Below are 27,870 nucleotides of genomic sequence, written 5' to 3' on the forward strand. Positions count from 1 at the left end.
AACATCAATTGCATGGGGCCGTATTTCAGGCTCCTATCTCTTTTCCAATGCTGCACAAATTATGAACATAAAATAAAAGATTTCCATCTGCTCCCTTGGCCCTGCTTCTCTCTTCTCGTTGCCATTACTCTCTCTCATATATACAGCTTAATAGAGCTCGTATTAATGAAGAAAAGCAAGGCCACCCTTAATTTCCAAATCAAGGAAAGATTGAACAGAAAAGGTCATAAGTAATCACAAGCAATTCAAAAACAGCTTCTTCACTTGGCACCTATGAAATGAGAGCACGAGAAAGGATTCAGGTGGCAAATAGAGGCTAATAATAAATATGGCCGTCACTTCCCCTCCCTGTATCTGCTGAGTGTATATCCTGAGGGAAAGAGGAGAGATACCTTCTCTCAGAACAACAGCTGCAAGAAAATTATGTAGCCGTGCAAAACTCTGCCTAAATAAAGAAGGGGTTTCTTTTAATTTTTTAAGTGAGGCATCTAAGGATATTTCCCAAATTATTATTAATTATCAGGGCACAAGGCAGAACCAGTAAAGCATCAGGCAACCAAACAAATGACTATGACAGCCATGGGAAAACAGACACAATTTGTTTGTACACATTACAAGGGGGTGGGAGAAAGGTGTACAGCAAAAGAAAAGGTATGGGAGTTTAAGTTTCATGGTATGTGTTTAGAGGACAATGGATTTCAAACTTTTCACCTGCAGGGGCCACTTTTCATATCAATTAGGTTAATTTTATGGGACAACAGGACCTTTAAGCATCTGTCATAGATCCACAGTGCAAGAGAATTTTCTACAACTGGCATTTTAGTTTTTATGAGGCACTGACCATATCGTTCAGGTTTCACTATCACCCCACATGAAAGGAATGTGCACCCTACAGATACATACGATAATGCTGAGAAAGATTCACAGAGGGCAGCTAAGTTCTTTCTTAGAGATGCTTATCAGGCATTGTTTCTGAACTCACTGAGGATAAGCTCCCAAGGAACCTTCGGCCTAGAGAAATACTGATCACGATTAATCACACTAGGGTGTATATAGCCTAATTTCCACATTTTATACACACACTGTAAACGTACTTCTGCATAACAGGGGGAAAAATGCAGTTTTACAATCCTGATAATATTTCCTATCACCTCAGGGAAACATTACTAAAAACAGGATTTTTGTGATATCTATACCTTCCAGAAAGCAGAAGGCAATGAAACTTGACATAGAAACTTGACACAGAAAGCATTTAATTTTTAAAAGATACATGCAACAACCTTTTCATTTACAAGGCCCAGATTATTTTTATAGCGCAATAACAGTTCAGTTCTACACTGTACTGAAATGTCAGAACACTTAAGTCCACAGAAGATCTACAGTGCCGGAAGCTAAGGTTCTAAGGAGAGACGAGCTAATTTTCTAAGGGCTTCCATCATACCTTTCAAGATACACAAGTATTCTCTCCCCCCTCTCTCTCTCTGCATACTTTTTAGGGGGAGACAACATACCTATTTATTAACCAAAATCCACATGTAAAACTTTCCTTATCATATTCCGCAGTCCTGGGAATAATAAAAGGGGAAACACCCTACTTAATAACTAGAATTTAGATGATAGGATTTCCTAAATCCTATCAAGTTCAGCATTACATAAATTATTAGAATCTACTAATTTATAAACCAGGAAAAATCCTTTGAGTGTTACTGTATTTCAATAGCATTTTCAGGCAGCATTGTACTCCTGAAGATCAAAGAAAAATCCATAGATTAATATATCATAAACAGGATTGAAACAGTGTGCATTGCTGCCTTCCAGAGCAAAAGACATTGTTACTACCATGATACTAGAGGAGTAATTTTAAAGATGCCAGATATCTCAACTTCTAATTAAACCAAATAACCACCAAGAAATTAATATTAATGGCTCTACAGTAAATTCCATGTTGGAAGAGGTTGAGAATCTCATCAATCCCACCCCCACACACAAAAGCCTTTGAGAACAATTAACATAATGGCACAAAAAAGTTCACTGGAGCATGGAGGACGTTCAAATCAATATAGCGCATGGTAGTATCTGCCAGAATTGCCTTGGAAATGGAGGGGGGTTGCAAAGAAAGGGGCCTACAAATCAAAGCTTAACCATTACAAAGCAAAACCGGAGGGATGAGTTATTGCTAGACACCATAGAACAAGGGACGAGTGAAGAGAAAAATAGTATTTGCATGTTCCTTTTCATGTCTGCACAGAAGAATGTATTTTGTAGACTAGTTCCATAGCACAATAGCGAAGGAACAGATGAATCAGAGATCACACTGACGTTACAGAATTGCCTTAAAATTCAAAAGGTGTTTGTTCTTCTAAACTTCAACTCTGGCCCTGCATCAGCCAGACAGAACATCGCAGTGTGTCCCAGCCCTGGGAATACATTCATAGAATTTTGCCCCAAAATATTGCTCTTGTAGTCTAAAAGTCACATTATACATCTTTTCACAGCTTTCTAGATCTGCCCTGTGCCACATTCCCTTAGTTTTATTGCTTGTAAGCAGCTTTACTTTCTCTTTCAAGCCGCATTAAGGTGACAGCCTCTGTATGCCAATTCACATGGGCAAAGGCAGCTGAACTGAGTATATGACTTTGGACTATGATGGAAAGTTCTCAATGAAATTACACCTGTGACAAGAATCACACTAGTTCAGCCCCTGCTATTGAAAAGGGTTATCATCAAGAGCTTGGTGGTTTCTCCAAATGGCCAATGATGTATACAAAGTATTTATGCCTTCCTTTCTAGATGGGCTTAAATGTCCAGAATTGCACAAAGCTGCCCAAGTCAAACTGATGTTAAATGTTTGTGCTTTGAAAACTGAGCCTCAGTCTTGAAACACAGAAGATATATAGTGAAAATGAAACATATCCTCAGCACTCCCTCACATTTCATGAGTCAAAACATCGTGTGGGGCGGGGGAGAAGGGAGGGGAGAGAGAAAATCTTTGGACCTCAAGTGATCAACAGTGAGCACCAGTAATTTCTACTTAGAAAAATGTATTTCCAGAACACAAGCATGCTTTTTCAATAGCAGCAGCAGCAGTAATAATGCAACGCTACACCAAGGTTAGCACTTTTTGCTTCAAAAAATTTCAGAGATAGGGTCTGTGTTGGCAGAAAACTGACATCTACTTGAAAGCAACATCTTTCTCTCATTTACCTTGTCACTGTCATCAGTACAGATGTGGTCTTGATGGATCAGCTGGCATGGGAAGGAAGCACTAACACCACCTACAAAAAAAACAAGAAGAAAATTAAGATATTTGGAAAGCAATAATCAAGCCTAAGCTATGGTCTTATGATGCAGGGACTGTGAACCTACGTATTTATTTACAAGGAAACAATCTCTCCCTGCCCCACCTATTTCACTATTTGCACTTGGCCATGAACTTAATATATACAGAAGTGTAACAAGTTAAGTGGGTATACTTCAAACAGACACACTAAAGGAACCTTGGTGGACCAGGCAGATAAACTATTGATGAATGTGTGGTGTTTCTCGTGTGTGTGTGTTATAGAGTTAACTTATTTTAAGATACCAACTTGCAGGAATATTAGCAGTCTAACATTTGTCTGTAAGTGTGGCTTCATACAACTGAATTAATTATCTAAATGCTCTGCTACCAAGATGTTGTTAAAATTAGATATTCTAATGTTAATATTCCGAGAACCTTATTGTAAGCAACCTTCTTTTTTAAAAAAGGTACTTTTACATCTTCAATGGTCCCCCCCCCCCAAACACTATACATAAGAGACTCCTTTAAAAAAATCAACTGGGCCACATAAAATCAAAAACTGATAGTGCAAGCTTTCAAATACACATAACAAGTATAAAGGGTTATTTTTTGTTTTGAATACTTGTGCCCAAAGAAGAGTTCTGTATAACATGAATGCTTGCACTGCCAACATATTAGCGTTGACTGCACCACTTGCTCTGTGTTTTGGCTTACATCAACTGCATCATTATCTCAAGCACTTTCCATTTCAACACAACTACTAGAGAATGTCACTAAAGAGCTCACTGAGAAACACTGAGAAAGAGCTCACTGAGAAACACTCCTTCACTCATATACTTAAAGTGTTCTGTAGCTGAAAATGCAATGTGTAAAAGGTTCCTCTACAATTGTTCTACTGTGTTACTTTCTTGTTTTGGACTTACATACACTCCCCCCCCCCCAATTATCCTCCCCAAGCCCCAGTTTTTTTCCCCCTTGCTAGAATGGAAAAAACCATATTCTGTTATAAAACCACTACTCTGCATTCAGTAAAAACATATTGAGCCCTATCCAATACAGCCTCTGGAGGCTGTTCCTTCATGGACTGTAGCCAATTCAAATCACCTGAAGCCCGAGTCACTCCATTAGAAGACTAGCTGGCTTTACCACACCTAATTCAGACACAGTTCTTGTCATAGCTGCACAAATACACTGCCTCAGAAACAAAACACTGCTCCAGGGAGGCTTAAAAGCTTATTCAGTAGGATTGTTTCCTTCTTTCTCTCTTAACAGCCAGTGAGTGCTGAACTGGGATTCGGGAGAAAACTAATGTCTACTTTCCAACATCCCCGACCTATGGATTAGCTTAGACTGTTGAACTAGCATTGCCTTGAGTTGTCCATTCTTTGCCCAAAAGTAAGTTAGGGGTGACTACCTTTGCCTTACCTGCTGTACTAATTAGAGTGAAGGATAGCTGAAATGGGGAGAAGAATCTGATTACTTGCATAATATAAATTGCCCAAATTTATGGGCAGTGCTGAAACAAGTAAAAGTGACATCTACTTGGAAGCTAGATTTATAGCTGGAAATGAGTTTTATTCCCCCCACACAATTTTTTTATTTAAATAAAATTGGACTGGAGGAATAGGGCAAAGAAGAGAATAATGGTTTGTCTGCTGACAAACCACATGGAAGGTTTCACCAATTCACTTGCTTTTAAAAAAATCCCTTCACCATCTGTTTTAACTCACTATCAGAGATGACAAGTTGTTATAATAATCAAGACAAGCCTATGAAGGAACAGTTTTCCACTAAAATTCATTCACAAAATACAGGAAGCTACTGCAGGGGTCTCCAATACATTGCCTGTGACGAAACGGGGCCTTTCCTCCCACTGCAGACCCTGCTCTGCTCTGCCTACCCCTCCCTTTTTGCCTCTGGCCAGGCACCTGAAGGGGATGTCTCCCTTTCCTGTCTCTGGGTAGTTGCTGCCACCACTGTCCCTGTATGGGGTCCTAGTTAGGTGGGACAGCTTCCTAACCTCCCTCCTCTGCTAGTGAGCCCAAGCGGTTGGGGGACTATGTGGAACAGAAGATCTTCCTTCCTTCATAAATATCAAAAAAAAATTATTTAACTTCTATACACAGGCAAATATATAGTGAACAGAAGGAATAATACAAACTAAACAGAAACCCCTACTCTATCTCCCTCATGCCCTAATTAGATGTTGTGTAGGGCAGGCCCAATCCTTTGGTACCTGGGGTTACACTAGATCTCCCTCTCCCCTCAGAGCCATCTCTCCCTCCACTCCCCCCAGCCACCAACTGCCCACTTCCAACTCCCACTGACTCGCTCTCCCTCCAATCACATTCCACTCCAGAACTGGCCCCTCCCCTCTGCAGCCCATAGAAAGGTAACTCCACAAACAAAATGGCGTTTCTCCACAGTGCCCCTGGGTGTCATGGTGCCCAATAAATCTTTCCTGGTGCCCTCCAGGCGTTTTTAGAAAGAGGACTGGGCCAGATGCAGCTTTTGCCCAGCAAGGCTTCCCACAGGCTGTACAGATTTTTAAAAATGCTGCTTCAGCAGCCCCTGCCAGTACAGCATAAGGATCTTCACTGTGTGACTGAAGTAGCATGTGTGCTCTCCCAGGGCCACCCTTTGACCCGCGTGATGACGTCACTTCCTGGAAGTGATGTCATCATTCATGCTGGGATCGCACATGAGGATAAACAATGAAGACTGTGCAAGTTAAGTGCCAGCATTCCAGTCTCCCGCTGGAGGACTTAAGAGACCTAGCAACCCTAGACTGAAGGGAAGCTGTGGTAGCCACTGTAAGGCAAGCTCCACCTCTCATGGCAACCATTTTGTGGCTGCGCCCCCCCATGCTATGTCAGAATTCCAAAGATGTCCAAAGACTCAAAAGACCCATGGTCTACAGTCTGAAAATTTCTGCCTTCAAAGCATCAAGTTGAGTTATTTTTAAACACTAAATTGTGTGTGATAGCACACTATTTGCTATGGAAGTGGCACTGCAATATGAATGTGACCTGAATTTCTGGAACAGCCCTCAACAGATGCTCCAATTCACGATCCTAATTATGAAATTTCCTGGTTGGAGATATCCATGACCAGTGTTTCCTGTCCTCTGGTCAACAGCTTCCGGGCAGGAATGGCCAACTTTTGTGTTCACCAGGGCTACTATGATTTCCAGTGACCTTGTTGTCAACATGATTCCATTTGGGTTCAAGTTCCTTCCCCTATCTGGAACTCCCCACCAAAACTCTACTCTTCTGATCAGACCAAAATAGCCCTAAATACGCCTTCTCTCTGACTGAACACTTCCCTTCTCTTACCTTTTTTTGGAATCTACTCACACCCCTGCGATCAGTCATGTTGTACATCTTGACACCCATCTCGCCCCCCCCCTTATTTCTGTACCTGGAAAGCAAACATCTTTTGCTTTTAGATTTTGTTGCCTGTCCTAAAGCTGCCCTCCCCCTGTATATGGCTGCAGAAATTTCCCATAGACATATGTTCCATGATCCTTGCTTCTCTACACGTTCTTGACTGCAATGAGATGTTGTCTTTGTTTCTTCTCTCCCCTTTGGATCGCTTGTTGCTCAGACTTCTAGACATCCTGCCTTTTGAATAATTTTTTTGCTCAGATTTATACAAAAAGAAAGCCAAGGTGCCTACCTATCAGAATTACCACTTTGGACTCTTTCCTTGGACAGAGCTTTGTACAATGGTTGAGCTTTCTAGCCATTCTATAGAACCCTTGATGCTATGTTAGCTGTTTGAGTTTCCTCACTTTCCAGCCTGAATATTTGTATTATTACACTCTATTTGATTTTTATTCCATCCAGTTCTTACCATTCCTTCCAAGCTTGTAAAGCTGTCTTACTGCTTTGCTTAAGATCCTTTACTGCCACTGGGTGGATCATTGCTCATATTTGAGGCTAACTTTCAGCCAGGTGTAGAACCTTAGCCAAGCAAAAGGCTCTCTCAAGTGTGGACTTGGGACTTAATTAGAGAAAGGTCCACACTGGCACCAGTCAAGGGTACATGTCTTCTGTCCGCATACCAATAACAACCCAAGGGTTGAAATAGGGATGTACACTTTAAAAACCCCATATTTTTGGATTAAGGTATCAGGAAGAACATAAATATTGGTATTCCCAGAATGTAGTCCTCACAAACCATTTTTGTATTTGGATCTCAGTTTTTTGGGGTGGAGGATTCCTAAATTAACCATCCCCATTACTCCCCGTGGGGGAATCTTTCTGGGGACCTGGATGGGCTATTTTTCATGCAAATTACATCAAAACTGTGGCAAAGTGAGGTCCTACCAATTCTCTAAAGTTTCAAGTAGATTGGGTCAAGGGAACAAGGTGCCCAGGGTGGATAAAAATCAAAAGATTTTTTTAAAAAAATTAAAAATGGATTTTTAAAATTTAAATAGGATTTTTTTATTTAAATTGAATTTTTTAAATAAAATAAAATGGTTTTTGAGGAAAATATCTAAAGATAGTTTTCTATTTAAGATACTTTATAGTTCAAAGCTTACTCATAATGAAATAAGTATGAGTTTTTAATTATGTAACATGAGGCTGTATATTCATGCAATGTTTAAATTTTTTGGTAAATTAATTGAATGAATGAACGAATGAACTTATTTGCGGTCAGAGACCATAACAATGGCAATACATCCTTAGCACCCATTAATCCATTCACAATGTCATGCTCTTTCAGAGGTTTCTGTAAGATTATTTGGCAATTTTTCAATCTAGAAGATATTATCACAGATGCTTGGTTTTACAGTTCTCAAAACTGTGACTGTGTCTGCAGAGATCACGTCTCCACTGCAAAAAGGTTATAAAATAAACATACAAAATTGAGGGAAAAGACCTTAATCCCACTGTTCCTTTGCAAATCTATGTACATAGAATCAGCCCCTTACCCCTTAAGTGCTAGGTTTCAAAAATCTGCGCAAGTCGCTAAGTGTGAGGAGTCTTTATGTAGAAAACCATGATTTAAACGTAGTCTTACTAACTGATTTAAATCGTGATTTAAATCAATTCAATTTAAATCAAATCCACCCTGAAGGTTCCCCATCTACTTTCCGTTGTTTCCTAAGGGGAATGCTTTCTCTAGGGCAAAGAAGCCTTAGCTAAACACACAAGAGCAACCACTGCCCAAAAGCCTTCCAAGACGGGGGGGCGGGGGGACGGGACACCCACAAATTCCAAGAGAACCAGTGCTAAATCCGGAACCAACCTAGCATGAGGCAGCAGAGGTAAGGCTCAGAGCAGCCTAAAGCATTCACTCCAAAACTTATTGCCCGGAAGCTGCAGCCAAGAGCTTGTGGGCTATGAGAGAATCATTGTGATTGGACAGACATTTGACCTCCCCTTAACATACAAATTCTTTTGCCTGTGAAAATCTCCTCCCTTCCCCTCTCTCTCTTGGGCTGGGAAACCTGCAAAAGCAAGAAAAAGCTGCTGCTATCTTTAAAATCAAGGGAATTTTTGATTTTTATAACAATATATTGGTGCAAAGTGTGCAAAAGTGCAAAGTGTCAACAATAAATACAATTTCATACAAGTAATAAATATATAATAAATACAAGGTAACAATTATACAAGGTAACAGTTGTTTGTCCGTGTTTTTGTAATGTTCATAGAGAAACGTCTGGGTGAGAGCTGCAGTAGAGCCTTCTTAGGAATGTAGGCAGAAGGTCCCACAGGGAAGGGTGACCACAATCCAGATCAAATGTAAATATTGATGTGCCGACGGGATTATGCTTGCATATTATACCATTCCCGTTTCATATAAACAACTTCTTCCTGGGCACAGTTATTGGAAGTACACCTTCCTAATGGTCTTCAATTAGAACAGCTCACCACATGATATTTTCATTACTGGCATGAACCACCATTTCAGCGCAACGGACATTTGTTATAAATATTGTTATATTTATAACAATATTGTTATAAATATATTGTTATAAAAATCAAAAATTCCCTTGACTGTATATTCCCGGTATTGTTTCTTGTAGCCTTTGACTACCCGGGGTTTCCCTGCTTTGTTTCTGTCTTTTTTCTCTCTCCTTCTGCTATCTTTAAAATGGCAGTCCAAGTTATTCCCAAATATTTTGGGAGTTAATCATGATAGCAATAGTGGTATAGCCAAGAATCTCGGATATAGATATGGATTCCTTTGTATACCCAGAAAATACTAAAGTATTTTTCAGATATATTTTGTAAGCCAGATATACTGAGAGTACATCCCTAGTCAGAAATACGTTCTGTAACAACAACAACAACAACAACAACAACAACAACAACAACAACAACAACAACAACAACAAGATTTCTGATTCTGGCTGATGAGGAAAGACGCTTGTGCTGCAGCTCCGCCTGACTGAGATAGGACTTCTAACTTTCTAATAATAATAACATTCAATTTATATACCGCCCTTCAGGACAACTTAACATCCACTCAAGAGTGGTTTACAGTAATAATGCCTTTTAAAACTGTGATTAGGTTTCTGAAAACAGAATGCTAATGAAAGAGCTCTATAAGAGGTATTCCTAACACTGTTTCTATTGGAGATGTGTTCACAGTATGGTCATTTATTTACAAAATGTATATCCCTTTTCCGCCCAATCAGGGCACCAAGGCAGCAAACAAGTGAACGCACACATCATTAAAAAAAATGAAAACTCAAAATAAAACCATTTTATAAAAACACAAAACCAGCAATTAAAACACAGGGCAGGAAGGAGAGGTTGCCAAGGGAACCTCATATGAAATAGAACAATACAGTAATGCAAGGGGACAGATGCATATCCCTGGAGAAGGCATTCCATAATTTTGGCACCAGGACCAAGAAGACCCGCTCTTGGGTTGCTATCCATCTAGCCTCAGAAAGTGGGGGCACTCAAAGTTAGGCCTCAGAAGATGACCACAGAGGTCGGGTACATTCATAAGAGATGAAGCGGTCCTTAAGGTATGCTGGTGTCAAACTGTATAAAGCTTCAAAGGTAAGCACCACCACTGGAACAGGGCTAAGAAATAAACTAGGAGCCAGTGGAGATGGACCAAAACTGCAATGAACCAGTTGTGGAACCCTACCACAACCCACTCCAGTCAGGAACCTGCCTGCAGCATTCTGTACCAGTTGGCATTTCCAAACGCTTTTTAACAGCAGCCCCACATAGAACTCAGTAATCTAATCTAGATATATGACTATGGTATGCACCACAGTGACCAGCTCCTTTCTGCCTAGGAGAACCTGCACTGGCCAACCAGTTGAAGCTGGTAAAAAAAAAAAAAGGACTCCTGGGCCTGGCTGCCACCAGCTTGTCCAACTCTAGGCCCAGGGAGGTTTGCCAGGTCCTTCTACCCTCTCTGGGAGGTGAGGGGACCTGGCACTTAACTTGTGCCAGCAGCGTGTTGTCTCTCGTGTAGGCGCTCCCTGCGCATGCAGAATGATGCCACTTCTGGGAGTGACATCATCGCACCAAACACGTGAGCACTCCCGTGATCTAAACGGGGCCAATTCAGCCCATTTGGGGCCAAAATCAGCCACAAATGAAGTGCAGGAGTGCTCGCACAGCTGGCGTGATGACGGCACCCCCAGAAGTGATGTTGTTGCGCCCCCTTGGGAGCTACCACATGTGTTCCCAGGGTGCCTGCCGGTGATGAGCGACCTCTCCCTGGAGGCTTGCCATCTCCTGCTGGTCACTAGAGGGTTGGTGGGCAAGCAGGCAAACCTCCAAGAGTTTGCCTGCCAATGGTGGACACCTGGAAACCCTAGGCCCAGATCCAGCAGCACCGCCAAAGTATGGGTCTGCTCCTTTGTGGGGAGCACAACGCCATCCAGAACAAGATCTTAAATCCCAGGTCAATCAGTAGCACTTTTGTCTTGTTGAGATTTTACTTCAGTTTATTATTGTGCACATCCCCCTCCCCCAAACTGCCTCCACATACCTATTCGGTGCTTCAACAGCCTCCCTGGGATTTAAGAGTGGCAAATGAAGCAGCAAATGGAAGGGGTGGCAACCATCAGTGGACTGACCATGAATAGGGTTCCCAGGCTTCTATACCCTCCCAGTGGGAGGGGGGAGGACCCAGGACTTGCTTTTTGCGATCATACACATGCACACCCAGAGGGTGTGATGACATCACTTCTGGGAAGCAACAGCATCACACCAGTCGTGGGCATGTTCCCATGCTTTGTGCAGGGCTAATTCTGGCCTGTTTGGGGCCAAAATTGGCCCCAGTGAAGCGTTCCAGATTGGGCTCAAAAATGTATTTTGGGTTGCACTCACGGTTGATTATTTTTTTGCTTCCATTCTTACTTCTAGCATAGAAACTTAGAACACAAGGAAGTATGTCGTTTTCAAACAATTGCGATCACCCTGAAGACCTCAAAATGCAAACTGACTACTGGATACTTCATGTCTTGAGTGTACAAGCGCTTGTTCACCATGACACTTGAAGGATATTTGAAGGCAGATTAAAATGTTTGAACAAATCCTTACACGCTGCCTTTTACTACAATGATGCACAAAACAGCTTACAACAGGCAAAAAAGGAGCAAGGGCAGCATCACACAACACAGTGAATCAATAATAAAATTGCAAAAGAAATGTCACACAACAGGGCAGCAGCAATCATAAGTCTCAAAAATTATACAAACCAGTAAAACTTTGGCCCGTCACTAAAAAAGACGGATCCACATGAGTCTCCTACGGGATGAAGTTGCAACAGACAAAGTGCTGCTACTGAAAAGCCCTGATTGGATTCTGCCTATACGCAGTTTCCAAGGATGAAACAATTTCCATCTGCGGAAATGCAACATCCTTGTCTCCTGCTGCAGCCCCAAATTCTCCCCACAATGCTGTATCAGGAACAGCTTGGAGGGCGAATTGGGGGTCTGCCATGGGAAATCAGCAAACATTGACCATCTTGAACAAGTGAAAATTTCAGGTAGAATCCAAACCTTTGTCTCAGAGAAACTGTTTGCATCAGCAAAAGTTCCAACAATAACCACCAGTTTCACATGGGAGAAGGCAATCCCTGAGATATTCTGGGCTCGTGTCATTTAGTGACATCAGTGACAACACAAGCACTTTGAAGCAGACCACGAAACCAGCTGTGAGTGAGCCAGGCAAAATGAATATGCGCTCCATGCAGGCAGCACCTCACAGCCACATTCTGGATCCGCTGTAGTTACGGAATTATTTTTGAAGGCAGTCCCACACAGAGCACATTGCAATATCCTTCAGGCTACTATAAGCCTCAAGTAGGTTAAACTCTCCGAATGACTTGCACATGAAATGACAAAAGTATGCACCAAGTATAAACAAATTAAGTAGCATTGTGCCATCTTGGAGACTTTTTTTGTTATAGTAGGCGGAAATGCTTAGTGCAGCAATTCATATTAATAGTCAAGTCAGACTGACAAGCTCGGGCCAAAATGAAAAAGTTATTTCATGGCCTGTCAAACATAAATTAACTTTCACTCTCCCTGCCTGTCTTGGTCGCGCTCCAATTAGTGAGCATCTGTCCCAGTCTTGTTTTCATGAAGAGAAAGATTCGAGGCCAGCATTTACTTTTGACTCTGTATTATATATACACATATACTTGGCAACTATGAAGGATGCCATTAGAAACTTACTGGCCAGCTTACCCTTGTGTACCAATTGTACCTTGCCAACACTTTCTAAAGCCCATTTGGACTTACTGTTTTTTTGAATAGTTTCAGTACACAGCTTGGCTTGGATCACATGTTCTTTTAATAATTTGGAAGAAATAAAACTTTTCAAAACAAGCATGGAACACCACGGTAGAGAAATGCTTTTTATTCGTAAATGGGGGCGGTATTAAAACCTTCACCCACCCAATTTAAAAAAGTGTCTCCTAGCTGACAAGAGGTAGGAGAAGGGAGGGAAAGCCAGATGCTTTCTAAGCTGTATCAAGCCTTAGGCTTTAGTCATCCAGATGTGCCCAAAAGACCTGCTAAAAGCTTACCCTTCCAGGTGCGTGTGTAGGGAGGGGGGACTGAGGACTAAAATGCTCGGAAGGTCACTTCCTGCTACCTCCAAGGAAAAGTCTCTCTGACCTGCACCGTTAACCTGCCCAGGCAGTGGGCAAAGGGAGAGAATAAAACCTCCTGGCACAGGAAAGTGGGTCTCTTTGGTTGATTTGATCTGAAAACAGAAGGAGTAGAGAACTGGCTCTTTGCCTGAGGCAGCCACTGACCATGTGGAGGATGGAAACCTGAACCCGTTGAGGTGTGAAGACATCTCAGAAAGCTGGAACTTTCTAAGCTAGAGAGCCTGCCTAAACACAACGTCTGTGTTAGGCACGTACAAAGGGAGGGATAGAGGAACTGTATTTTTACCCATTTCCTTTTTGAGTTCCCTTGCTTGCTTTGGTGCTGAGCTTAAAAGTATGAGTGTACATTTTTTTCTTTTCTTTAATTAATGCTTTTAAATTCTTTAATGCTGGTAGCTGTCCTCTGTACCACCTACACTCAAACACGCTATCTAGAACAGTCCCTGAGTAGTAGGAGACTAGGTACAAGGCAGGGCTTTTTTTCTGGGGAAAAGAGGTGGCGGAACTCAGTGGGTTGCGCTTGGAGAAAATGGTCACATGGCTGGTGGCCCCGCCCCTGGATCTCCAGACAGAAGGGGGTTGAGATTGCCCTCCACGCCGCTGAGCTATTCCTCATCCTTTGCACACAAATGTAATTCAAAGCCACGTTCAAACTTGTATTTTGTGCCAACATAAAATAAAATAAATATGCAAAAAAGAAAATATAAGATGATCCACTCAGACTAAAACCACAGTGCTAAAATATAGGATACATAGTGTTGCTGTGCACTACCAAAAAGTATAGTTTGTACTTTTATTAAAAGATGGGGTGTTTATTAAAAGATGGGGCACTGCGGCCTATGATTCCAGTCACAAGAGATTCAGTGTAAAAGCCAATGAATCAGAACCTGAGGAAATGTGGTGTGTGGCTACCCAAGAAAATATATTACAACTAGCAACAAAGCCCATTGTGGGAAAAAATACAACAAGCTCTAGACAGGGGAGGGCGGGCAGGTGGGCATTCCCTCTTCCTCCGTCACTGATCCCTGCAGGATGAAGGCAGGGGGGAGGGCATGGAACCTCCTCTTCACCTGATCCTGACCGAGTAGGGGCAGGCATTGCCTCCTGCTCCGCACCTGATCCTGGCTGGGTGAAGTGGGGGGTGGGCATTGCCATCTGCTCTGCTCCAGATCCCGGCTGGGTGAAGAAGGGACAGGCATTGCCTCCTACTCTGTGTGCCTGATTCTGGCTGGGTGAAGGGGGCTAGGTGGGCATTGCCACCTGCTCTGCTCCTGATCGCAACTGGGTGAAGGGGCGGGCATTGTCTCCTTTTCCTCACCAGATCCCTGCCAGGTGAAGTTGGGGGCGGGCATTACCTCCTGCTCTGCCCTGATCCAGGCTGGATTTAGGAGGATGGGCATTGCCATCTGCTCTGCTCCTGATTCCAGCTGGGTGAAGGGGGAGGACGGGCATTTCCACCTGCTCCACTCCTGATCCCCGCCAAGTGAAGAGCGAGGTCTTGCTGCCTGCTCCGTGCCTAATCCCAGCCGGGTGAAGCAGGAGTGGCCGTGGCCACCTACTCTGCTGCAGATCCTGGCTGGGTGAAGAAGGGACAGGCATTGCCTCCTACTCTGTGCGCCTGATTCCGGCTGGGTGAAGGGGGGGGGGCATTGTCATCTGCTCCATTCCTGATCCCGGCTGAGTGAAGGGCTGGGGCCTTGCCACCTGCTCCATGCCTGATCCCAGCCAGGTGAAGCGGGGGTGGGCATTGCCACCTGCTCTGCTCCTGATCCCAGATGGGTGAAGGGGTGGGCATTGTCACCTTTTCTTCACCTGATCCCTGCCCGGTGAAGTTGGGGGCGGGCATTACCTCCTGCTCTGTAGCTGATCCAGGCTGGGTGAAGGGGGATGGGCATTGCCTCATGCTCTGCCCCTGATCCTGGCCGTGAAAAGGGAGTGGGCATTATCACCTGCTCCTTGCCTGATCAGGGCCAGGTGAAGGGGGTGGGCATTGCCACTTGCTCCACTCCTGATCCCAGCTTGGTGAAGGTGGGAGATGGGCATTGCCACCTGCTTTGCTCCTGATCCCAGCTGGGTGAAGGAGGGGGTCAGGCATTGCCCCTATCTGCTCCTGATCCGAGCCAGGTGAAGACGGGGAGCAAGCATTGCCACCTGCTTCTATCTTGATCCTGGCTTGGTGAAGGTAGAGGGTGAGCATTGCCACCTGCAACTCTCCTGATCCCAAGCTGGGTGAAGGGTGGGCAGGCATTGCCACCTGCTCTGTGCCTGATCCCAGCTGGGTGAGGGCAGCAGGTGGGCATTGCCAACTGATCCCCTCCTGAATGTGGGAGGCAGGCATTACCACCTGCTCCCCTCCTGATCCAAGCTGGGTGAAGACAGAGGATGGGTATTGCCACCTCCTTTGCTCCTGATCCCAGCTGGGTGAAGGTGGGGGGGGGGCATTGCCACCTGCTCCCCTCCTGATCTCAGCTGGGTGAAGGCAGGGGGCAGGTATTGCCACCTGCTCTGCTCTTTATCCCAGCTAAGTAAAGGCAGGGGGCGAGCATTGCCACTGGCTCCACTCCTGATCCCAGCTGGGTAATGTCGGGGGCGGGCATTGCTACCTGCTCCCCTCCTGATCTCAGTTGGGTGAAGGCGTGGGTGTGCATTGCTACCTGCTGTGCTTCTGATCCCAGCCTGAGCTTCCCTCTGCAGCAGCTCTCTTGAGGTCTGGCTGCCTCATCTGGGCTTCCCTTCACAGCAGCGCCCTCTGGTGGCACACCAGGGTAGGAAGTGAGTTGTCTTGAACATGCTTAGCCTTTTATATAGTAGGATTATTACAGATCATCACAAAAGCCTGGAGATCATTAACAAAATCCAATATCATATATATTCTACAGTTCTATCTATTTTAGCACAACGTTAATATTTCCAACTGAGAATAGTCACTCAGCAGTAAAACATGCTAAAATAACAAATGAGGATAGCCACAGAATTAAGAGAAAGACAAGGCAGCTACAATTCCAAATGACCACGAGAATATAAATAGCTGAGCATTAAGTGCCAAGTGTAAAAGGGTTGACACCAGGCATGTATCTGTAAAGAAGGAACTGTGTAGATAAGGTGCCATCCCAGAACAAGTCCTATCTTTGGCAGCCACACTGCTCTTTTCTTCATAGAGAACTCAAATTAGGGCTTGTGATTATGATATTGACAACTGGGCATGCCCATATGGGAGTGACACCCACAAATTCTCAAGTCGATTAAGGCTTTAAAAGGGTACGCACCAGCACTTTGAACTGGGCTCCGAAACAAATGGGTAGGCAATGGCATTCCCATGCTATGTTCCCATGAAGCCGAGTCAGATAGCTATCTTGCAGCTGCATTTTCAAAACAATCTTCAAAGGCAGCCTCCCACAGAACACATTAAAGTAATCTAATCTGGATTCAATCATAGTAGGAATACCTGCAGCTAAATCTAGTTTACGAGGAACGACCACAACTAGCAAACTGAATAAAATAGGTTAAAGGCACAATGTATTCCTTTAGACTGCGTGCATCCCTGTCTTAAAACAGCCAACTCCTCACTCTGATTAGCTCTATAACTAGTTAAGCACACCTCATTTTTTTCCTGGATTGAGCCTCAATTCATAGTTAGTCCATAGTTGCAAAACAGCATGCATGCATCTGACAAAGAGAGCTGTGGTTCTCAAAAGCTTATGCCTCAATAAAGTTGGTTAATCTTAAAGGCGCTACTGGACTTTTTACTGTTTTACTATATAAAGAACATCCAAGAAGAACTATGAAGTTTCTCAAAGACTCCTGCAAATGCAGGATACCTAAGAATCGAATCCAAATCTGACACACAGGCTTCCTCGGCATTGCCCCCCGCCCCCCGCCCCAAGGCAACGACTAAGGAGTTCTACTTCACAGGCAGATTTAAAACAAATCTACCGTGATAGGAAAGAACATATATATGGAATAACTTGCATTTACATTTCTTCTGTGAGATTTAGGAAAAGACAATGGATCAAAATGAATTATATCAAGAATTATTGTTGCTTATGAAGGAATAGCAACTTTGAAGATTTCTTCATACACAGATTGCAGCTTGTCTATTTGCCAATGTTTTACCCTGTTTTATTTTTATATTAGGAAGTCTCATGATGGGAAATTCTTCCAACATTAACAGGAAACCGACTCCCCAATGTTGGCAATGGGGGAAACAAAATATCTCACAGTAGAAATTAAATCATGCACCACTGTGACTGTTGAATTAAGTTATCAAGAATTTCCAAACACAAAAAAGGGCTACGCTCAAATTCTTGACTCTTTAGGACAGGAATTTAAGTTTAGCAGAAGGGTTCACATTGACTCAAGACAAAGCAACTAACATAACTGTTGGGTTTATAAAGTTCAACTTGTAAACTGAAAATTGTATTCCAACAATTTTATAGTCACACAAAGAAGTTGAGGCTCCTTGTTTAGGTGGTGTTTAGGCAAAGTGCCAAGAGTGAAAGACTAGGGATCAGGGCAACCCAGGTTCATCGCCCGGCTCTGCCGTGGAAACTTGCTGGATGCTCTTGGGCCTGCCACACTCTCTTAGTCTGACCTACTTCACAGGGTTGTTGTAAGGGAAAAAATGGAGGACAGCAGAATGATGCTTTGGGTCCCCACTGGTGAGAAAGGCAGGTTACAAATAAATAAATAAATAAATAAAAACATACAAAATAGGGGACAGTGAAAAAAACTATTCAACTTAGTTCAACTAGAAACCAAGACTTGTTTCTCTTGATTTAATGGCGTTTCCTTGGAAACTTGATGAATGATTAGAAGGTAATCAAAGTGAAGGATCTTTAAAAAGGGTACCAGAATTGTTAGGCTACTTACGGGGTAATTCTAAAGCAGAGTTACTCCAGTCTAAGCCCATTGATGGGAGTAACTCTGTTTAGGATTGCACTGTTGGTAACATTGGTTCCAGATAAATGGATAAAAGACAAAATTATTAAGCATAAAAAAGAAGATGCCTTGCTAAGAAGAATCTTCATGGCTTCTTCAACATTTTAAAATTATTTGAGAATGTAAACAAGCATACACATGGAGATAAATCTGGTGAGCTTCATAATCTTAGACTTTTAAAAGAATTTTTGACCAACTTTCTCATCAAATGTTCTGAGAAAACCATAGTGGATTAAGATTATGGATGGGATTATTTTATGGATGGGTAAATTTTCTCGTTAAAAAAACCCTTCTCTTTCAAATTCATTTTACACCATAGCTGTTGGCCCAAGGCTTGGGTGAGGGCCATAGCCAAGCCAAAATTCTATCCTAGAAATTATTTCTCCTGGTATTCTTGATGCCGTAAATTGACAGGAAAGCAACAAACCCAGCGTGGCATCTGGTGAGGCAAAGTCATAAACGGACTTGTCCCAGGTGCCACCATAATTTCATATAACACATAATTAATTTATGGAAATTGTTGGTACAAGTTACTGAATTAGATGGCCCTAAAAGGCCGGGGGGATGGGGGAGACAAATTATGGAAGACAGTTAAATACAACCTTCCTGTTCAGAGATCACATCGCCCCAAATACTAATTGCAGCATCCTTCATTATATGTTTGAGAGCTTCTAGAAACATCTGCTGGGCCATTTTTGGACACAGTTGGGTAGACCCAACACAGTGTTTCCATGGATTCTACACACAGGGCGTGGCTATCGTGACTCACCTATCCCCAGGAACCGGGGGGGGGGTGCATTTTGTGCTATGGCAGGAGAGAAGAGCTGTGAAGGTCCTTGAGACCGGAAAAATGCTTCGTTGCATTCATTCCAGAACATTTGAAAAAACAGAGGTAATGCTTCAGGGTTCTCTCCATGTAACAAATCCACATACATGAATACTGAAAATAAAATGCGACTCCCGCCCCCCCCCCCCCCCCGTAGAGATAATGGAAAACAATGATAAGTAATGCAAAGTTGAAGTTGCAGTATAATCCTAAACAGAGTTACTCCAGTTTAAGCCAACTGAAATCAATGGGCTTAGACTGGAATAATTCTGCTTAGGACTGCACTGTAAGTTTCCTGGAATGACCTTCATGGGTTTGAGCCAAATTAGGAAGAAATGACCTCTTGAGAAAGCTGCCTGCTCTGGACAAATATATGTGAACTACTGAATGATACATATAATACTAGGGCCGTTTCCAGACGGCTTACCTGCCTCCGGAGCGTTGCGCCATGTTGCGGGGAAAACGCGAAATATTGCATTTTCTCGCGCGAGTTTTGCGTGACGTCATGCAACGTCGCGCAAAACTCTCGCAAGAAAATGCAATATTTCGTGTTTTCCCCGCAACATGGTGCGACATTCCGGAGGCAGGTAAGCCGTCTGGAAACGGCCTAGGTGACACTGAATGACACTAACACCAAGTACGTAAGGCCACAAAAACCACGGAAATTCTCTTCTGTATATCAGAAACCTCACTTCCTTGCACCGAACTCCATCAAGAGTAGATCTCTGCTAAGAGCAAAGATAAGAAAGAAGTTTAGAATAAGTTCAAAGCACCATAGATATATACAAAACTGAACAATTTACAGTTACCTTGTAACTGTGACACAAGGTATTTAAAGTAATGTTGTCAAATCTAACACAGTGTTTTAAGAATGAAGGAGTGCTTCAAAAGCCAGCCGGCCAACCATCAGGTTTCTAGGTTACCATCTGTTAGATCTTTTAAGATTTGTTCACACAGGGAGTGAAACTTACACCCAGTTCGAGATGGAAGGCGGGGGGGGGGGGGGGAAGCGATATTTTTAAAACCACTGTTCTCGGCTCCATCCAAGATTTTTTTTAAAAAGTTTCCAATACAACAACTGGAAATTTTGGAGATCACTTATGTACTCCTATGAAATACTTGCAATTTTGAAATGAGTGAAATTATTTTAAAGACAAAGTTTTACTCAAAATGTGTAGAATGAAGATGTAAAGCAACCTATAGCATTAGAGGACAGTGCTTCCTGAATATGTATAAACACATACAGTAGCTTCAAAATTATTGTTTAGATGTGCCTAATTTTGTCCATAATTCAAATGCTTGTGATGAAAATCCAGACAACTTTGTTGACAGAGACAAACATATTCCAGTATTTTGCCTGTTATCTTTCCAGCTTTTTTCAGACCTGATTAGTGCTCACTTTTCTGACTCCAAATGTCATTGCAGTGCCAGCTTGTCCAGTGTGAACAGACTAAACACTATTGACAAACACGTGTGCACGTGCACAAGGGTAAGGAAATGCCTTACCCATGAGGCGTTTTGACAATGCTCTTATCTTTTTGCATAGATTCTTGGATTTCCTGGTTACATAGTCATGGCCTGCTACAAAATCACATCCCCCACAGATTAAGTGTTATATCCCTTTTCTAAATAAAACATTTTCTTATTATCCAATAAGCACAAAGCACAAAAGACCAGATTTAAAAAAAAAATTCAAAAAAAGTTTTCAAGTTTCACAATTTATTTATTTAAAATATTTCTATACCTCCTTCATAAAGTGCTCAATGTAGTTCAAAGAACAAAAAAAGTCTTATGCACCAACTGCAATACCATCTACCGAGCTCCAAAATTGTAACAAATTTTGAAACCAGCAACAAATATACAGCAGCAATCAAAAACCCACAGCAGGCACTTAAAAAAAATCTAATTAAAGGCAAGAGTGGAGAACAAAAGGGGGACAGCAAACCAAGCAGCAATCGATTAATGTAAAGCAAGCTGCAATAAAAGACATATTCAAATGGCTGTAAAATAGATACCTATATGTTCTTAGATGCAGGAACTTGTGGAAGGCATTTCACTATAGGGGTGGGCAGTCACTAAAAAGTCCCTACCACCCATGAAGACTAACCCTAAGAAGGTCTAACCATAGCAAAGGCAGGCGCGTTGGACCACTGTGTCCACTCAGGACGCCATCTCAGGCATACAAGGCTCTTGTAATACCACTAGAGATGGGCACGAATAGGGAAAAATCTGAACCAGGCAGTTAGTGGTTTGTCACATTTCACAAAACACAAATTTTCTCCAACTTGCCCTGGTTCATGAACCGGTTTGTTTGGTTCGTAAAAACATTACTCCATAGCAGTAGAAGGTCTGCAGAATAGGGGTGTGTGCTTCCAGTTTTCCCTTTCAAACGCTGGTCGCTTTTCAGCTGATGGGAGGGCTTTCCCCCCACAAAGGCAAGAATGAGTTGTAACATTGTAACATAGCAACACTGTAACATTATAATATTACTGCACATTCCACCTGGCTTTAAAAGCCAGGAAAGAATGAAATGGCTGCTTTTATTGATTGATTGATTGCATTGCATTGCATTGCATTGCATTTCTAGACCACCCTCCCCATCAGACGGGCTCAGGGCGGTGTAACAGCATACAATTTGTAACATGCAGTTTAAAAACAATACAAACATTATAAATAAACATTAAAACACATTAAAACATTTCCCTCCCTCTCTCCCAGGCATGTTTCAGGCTTTGCCAAAGAGAAAAAAACACAAGCATTTTGCACAGCCCTTTGGAAACAAAATTGCAGGGAAGCTGTGGGGAGGAGATGAAGCAGCAGTATTTTAACCCTTTCCTGGCTTGGCTTTTTAAAAAAATGGGAGTGGAACAAGAAGGAAAATACGTTTTCCCTCAGAACTCTACCACCAATTGCCTTTCCAGTGGGCAGGGAACAGTCCAATCAGCAAACAGTGGGGGATGGGTTCCAATACTGCAACGTTACTACACCTACTCAAAGTTTTTTTTTTAAGCGCGATGTGAATTGCAAACGAGGCAGATTTTTCCCCTTCCTCCACCTCCCCTCAGCTGAAAAAAGCGGTGGGTGTTTAAAAGCAGCACTTTTCTTGCATGCAAGAAAAGTGTTGCTGCTTTCAAACGCCGGCAGCTTTTTTCAGCTGATGGGGGAATCTCCCTCTCATCAGCTGAAAAGTCGCCTGTGCACACTTATACTGCAGAAATCCCATCCCTGGTTGCCTAGGAAACTGATTGATCGGCACCAGGCTGACTGCAGTGACAAATCGAAAAATGAACCAAACGAACCAGCCTAAAATTCATTGCAGTTCATCAGAAATGGGCTCTGATGAACTGCTGGTTTGTGAATCATGAACAGGTCCAGTTCATGATGAACTCTGATTTGTATTTTGGTTTGCGCCCATCTCTAAATACCACGCATCCTATACGGTTCACTGATCTGGTTCCTGGGCCCAACAGAAGTTGACAAGCTCCAGTTAACCTTCTTCCGGAAAATACTTGCTCTACCACCATGTACAGCCTCCACAGTCATACAACTTGAACTGGGCCTTCCAAAAATCTCAACACAGATCTGGAAAGCCATAGTCAGTTTCAACTACAGACTGCAAAACTCTGAAGACCTTCCAGTCTTCACTAAATCAGCAGCTTAAGAGTGCTGCTGGTTAAGGTAGAACAAAACTGTGGACATGGAAATGAACAAATTAGGTTCATGGGCCCCAAGAGCCTTAACTGAGAAAAGACAAGAAGCTGCTTAAGCAGGACTGGGATTCCCTTCTAAAGGATGTGGCACGAAAATGCTTCCTGCTCTTCGTGGGAATTAAACATCCTACCCAGTTCGATCCGCCTCATTACCTCAGTATGCTGGTAGTCCCAAAACTGAAGCGGCCATACATGGCTGCACGTTGCAATGCATTGCCGACAGCGCAGATGAAGGGCCGCTTCCTCAGGATCCCATTGGATCAATGCTTCTGTGACTGCCCTTTGGCTGACGTTGACTCGCTCTTCCGTACCTTCTTTCACTGTCCGGAGCATGAACTAGCCAGAGAGAGATTCTTTAAAAAATGGCTACTGAGGCATTCGAACATTCCTGACGCCTCAAAATTAAGACTATCACTGAGTAGCCTGTGTAAAAACTGCGCTGTGGACGTGGCCACCTTTTCTTTAACTGTTATTTTTAATTCCTAAACTTTGTTAGTGTGTATGGCCTATGGGCTGTTAACCTGAATAAACTGAAACTTAGCAGGTCTAACCAGAATTCTACTTAGGTTAATCCAATGGGGTTTACTCCCAGGAAAGTACTTTAAGGATTGCACTGACAGTCACCCACATCACCTCAAAAGGAATGAAATAGAGCAGGAGTATTTAAATGCCCAGGTCTTAAAACCAGCACTTAGAATTAAGATGGGAAGAGAACAGGTACAGAAACTAGCATTTATTCCATTTACACTAAGCTCAATGGTGCTCACACTGAGCTCAATGGTGCTCACACTGAGGGATCTCTGTCTTTTGGTGCTACACCTCTGAAGATGCTAGCCACAGCTGCCGGCGAAACGTCAGGAACTACAATGCCAAGACAATGGCAATACAGCCCGGAAAACCCACAACAACCATCACTCAATGGTGCTATTTAAAAAGTTTTTATGATCACAGAAAGGGGTGAGAAAGAGAGGAGCAAGACTGTCTTGACTTGCCAATAAAGTATGAAAAGAACTCTGGACACAATGCCAGAAATTATACTTAATTGTTGCCCCCCCGCCCCCTCCACTCCAATATCTCTGTCTTTCCACTTAGAACTGGAATCAGAGACCAAAAATAGCCAAGTTGTCTGCGATCTTGGTTGGGTCTGAAAGTCTGCCAATTGCCCAAGTAACAGGAAATCCTGACCCCCCCCCCCCAACTTTAAATTTGTTTTTAAATGTAGCCCAGTAAACACACCAATTCGGACTGCTGTGCCGGGCAGGGAAGGGAGAACAAAGCACAACCTCACTAATAAAAGAAAGAAAGAAAAAGGAATGAGCAATGGGATTGCTATGGCTGTTAAGAGGGAACAAGTAATTAAAAGGACCAATCTGCTGGGACAGAACAGGAAATTATTGATTAAAGGGCTCATTTTGGTGATGCCTGCGAGGATCCACAAAGCAGGATGGTTATAGGGAATAATCACTGCATATTAAGGGTTACATGGAATTACAGTTTTAGTTCGGCTTCAAATTGATCATAGCAATGCAGCAATAGTGCAAAAGAGCCATAGGGTGGAAAGGACCAAGAAAAATTATAAACAGAAATAAATACGTCAGTCAGAAAAGCTGAACACCACAAAATTTTCAGAATTCAGCAGATGACAACTTGATAGATACTATCTATTAATGAATTAATCCATTAATTAATTAATCTACTAATTATAGCTGAAGGTTGCAGTTCTTTAGAACTCCTTGGTCACTCAGTTTCAGCTGGGTACCCATCTGAGTCTCTAGTAACAGTATAAAATTCAAGTTGGTAGCACTTCAAATATCAACAACATTTTCAAGGGTAAAGCTTGTAGTTCAGTAAGCTTCCTATATCCTGCCTAGTCAGCAGTGTAGGTAGATTTATATTGCCTGTGAGTTCATGCATATTTTTAATATATGAATTGAGCAAATCTTGCAAACGAGTACCTTTGGAACCCTTAACATACACTAAATTAGGAGAGCTAGAAAACCAGAAGTTAGCAAGCTTGATAGCATCATGATGAAACTGGTGGGGGGAGGGGGGGAGGCACACTACCCAGAGAAGGCACGCAGGGCGTTCCAAATATGCAGAAATTTTCTTTAAACACCACTTTCCAACAACATTAAAACAGTCAAAAGCCCTTGCACCAATAAAAGGCCTGGCCATTTTCCTTGGCCGAGTACGAAGTCATCTAGGGATGAGGAAGTCTAGGGGCCAAATTCCCAGACAACAGACACAGGGTGGAAGGGGAACTTTCCTCCCCTCTCCACTCCACTGTACTGGTCCGGTTGCGGAGCTTACTGTGTTGTTTGCTGCACATCCAGCCCAGACAGCAGCACAGAGAAGAGAATGAATGTCATGTATGCCTGCCTGCAGTACATGTCATGTGTATGTTATATGCAACCTATTGGCCCTCCAACACTAGGCAGAGTTCTGAGTACCTTTCAATGCCTGTTATTTGGAAGTTCAGTGTGTTATCTCTGCTTTGAAGTTAAACACTTTCACTTCTGTGGCCAACGGCCTTGAGACCAGATGCAGCCAGTCTGAAATGTATCTTCTCTGAGAACATGGATGATTTCATTCCCAATTTGCTATTGTTGCTTGTCGTAGTCTAAACTCTGATACTTTTGTCTCTGGCGTTTGCGCCAGAATTCCAACGGGCTACTAACTTGGGGGCGGGACAGTAATCTATAACTAACCAAGCTTTCCATCAATACATCACTTCTGCCAATTCCACTGTCTGAGCACCTTGAACCTGATAGATCTCTAATAAAAGTTACTACAATCAATTCACCTGTGTGGTTGCTGTGGAGAACTTGGGGATTTACTTGCCAAGGAATGACACTGAATTCTCTTGCAGCACCATTCAGATTTGATTCTATTTTTTTTTATCCCTCATCAGTGACGTGGGTTTTTCCTGTAAAAATCTGAATTGGAAAACTTTCTGGAATTTTTTCCAGTGCCCTTATGGAGCATGATCTGTTCCAACATGTGTATTCTGACTTCTATTTAATAAACAAAAAAATGCCCCTTGTTAATTTTAAAACAAAACAACAAATAGTTCAACTGAATGTTTTTGGGAAAAGATTAAATCAAGTGTGGTTTAATTCAGGGTTACATTCAAACAACTTTATTGGTTTGAGAAAATTCCTTTTATTGGAACAATAATTTTAAGAATAGGCAACATAGCACATACTCATTTTGTAAAAAGGCACTGAAAATTATTGACACGCTAATTTGTGCCAACCCAGTGCACCATATGTCATGTCTGTGGTTATCCACAATCCAGTTTCAGCAGAATTTACCTTTCCTCTCTAGAGGTCAGTGACTGAGACATCAGTTGGATTACTTGTTAGCTCCGTATCAGGTTGGTGATTACAACAACTTGGATTCTCGCCTAGAATTTCCATGGCATAAGGAGGGCAATTTTGCGTGCGCGCACACACACACACACACTGTTCCTGAGAATAAGGGGGTGCCCAGGAATGGATTTGGGGGGATTGGGTCTCTCACAGGGGCAGGTGGAATCAGCAAAAATCACTCCCCCACCACACTCATGAAAATTCTACACAGTAGCTTTTCCACCATGTGAATGGAGGCACATAAAATAAGAAGAGTAGCTTTGGTTTTTAATTTGATCTGCATAACTAAGCAGGGGGGATTCACAACTTGATTTTTTTTTAAAATTTGGGTTATTATATTTTGTAGTTTTATTCTTTCCCCTTCAGTTTACAAATTAAAGATACCAAGTACCTTTTCACAAAAACTCCTAGGAATAATCACATGGGGGGAAAATTAATTACAACTTTGAAACTGACAAGGCTGCCTAATATTTTATCAGCAAGGACATCGATTCATTAATAATTCTGTGAAGCAATGAACTCTAGAAAAAGAAACTTTTCCATGGAAAAATTAGGCACTGGACAATGTTCCAAAAGATTTTCTTCCCCACATCTCTACCTACTATTCTTCTATGGAACTCAAGGCCACATAAATAACATTCTCACAGACTAGGACCAGAGCTAATTTCAGCAAGATAGCTGTACCACAACCTTGAAACTAGAGAGCCACCATTACTTCCCCCAATAATCACTTTGTGGAGAAAGGAAGCTGACCTCACCGGATAAGGGCCAAAACAGCCCAGACCAGGTCAGTGCCAGGCGGGGGAGGGTTCCCCTGCTCGGCACCGACCCGATCCTGGCGTAAATGGGCCCAAAATGGCCTAAAATGGCCATTTTGGGCATGTTTGGGCCCAGATTGGGGCCAAAATGGCCGAGACCAGGTCGGTGCTGGGCAGGGGAGGGTTCCCCCACCTGGCACCAACCTGATCCGGTCATTTCGGTCCCAATTTGGGCCCTTTCAGCCCCAATTGAGGCCTAAACGGACCAAAATGTCCAAAAGTCAGGTGGGCGGGGCCGGCTGACTGTTGGGGGAACTGCCGGAATTTTGTTCCGGCACGTTCCCCCTGGAAATTAGCCCTGCATTTAATTCTGATCATGGCCTTTGAATGTGGATTAAAAAAAATAAATTGTACAATAGGGCCATGCAGAGAGAAGGGGGATTTTTCCTGCAAACCCAGGAGAATCCTTAGGTTTACAGAAAAATTTGAAAAGATTTTAAAATAAAATTAAAGAAAATCAGAAAAGCAAACTGTGTGCTGCCCAAGAAAACATCCTGATGAGATCTCATGAGATCACGGTTGGTGTTACAAGAGAGATTTAAAAAACAACTCCATCAAACATAAAAAGCTTTGGTGAGACGACAATGACATGGTTAGGAGAACAGCCAGACAGTGGCAGGAGAGAATGACTAGGCAGCAGGAGCTCAGGAAAGGAGCAAGAAGATGAGGCAGTGGCAGAGGCAGGGGAGCCACACCTGCTCCCCTAATCAGGTGGGCATCAGAGGGGAGGGAGAGCTGAATCAGGAAGTAAATGCTCTGCTCTGCCTTCTGCAAGCCGCTGGCTGACGTCACCAACCTGTTGTTGGGAGAGAGGATT

At 42.8% G+C, this 27,870-nt stretch overlaps 1 protein-coding gene across 2 annotated transcripts in view; it reads right to left on the bottom strand.

The window, feature by feature from the left end:
* The window catches only part of RNF38 (ring finger protein 38), a 153,701-nt gene that overhangs the window by 97,163 nt on the left and 28,668 nt on the right, over positions 1–27,870 (bottom strand). For both annotated transcript variants that reach the window (XM_054986254.1, XM_054986255.1), the window contains exon 2: positions 3,205–3,275. In XM_054986254.1, coding sequence (XP_054842229.1) covers positions 3,205–3,275 — 71 coding nt within the window. The remainder of the gene's footprint in view (positions 1–3,204; positions 3,276–27,870) is intronic.

Source organism: Eublepharis macularius, chromosome 8, assembly GCF_028583425.1.
Source record: "Eublepharis macularius isolate TG4126 chromosome 8, MPM_Emac_v1.0, whole genome shotgun sequence".
In the NCBI taxonomy this organism is placed as follows: Eukaryota; Metazoa; Chordata; class Lepidosauria; order Squamata; family Eublepharidae; genus Eublepharis; species Eublepharis macularius.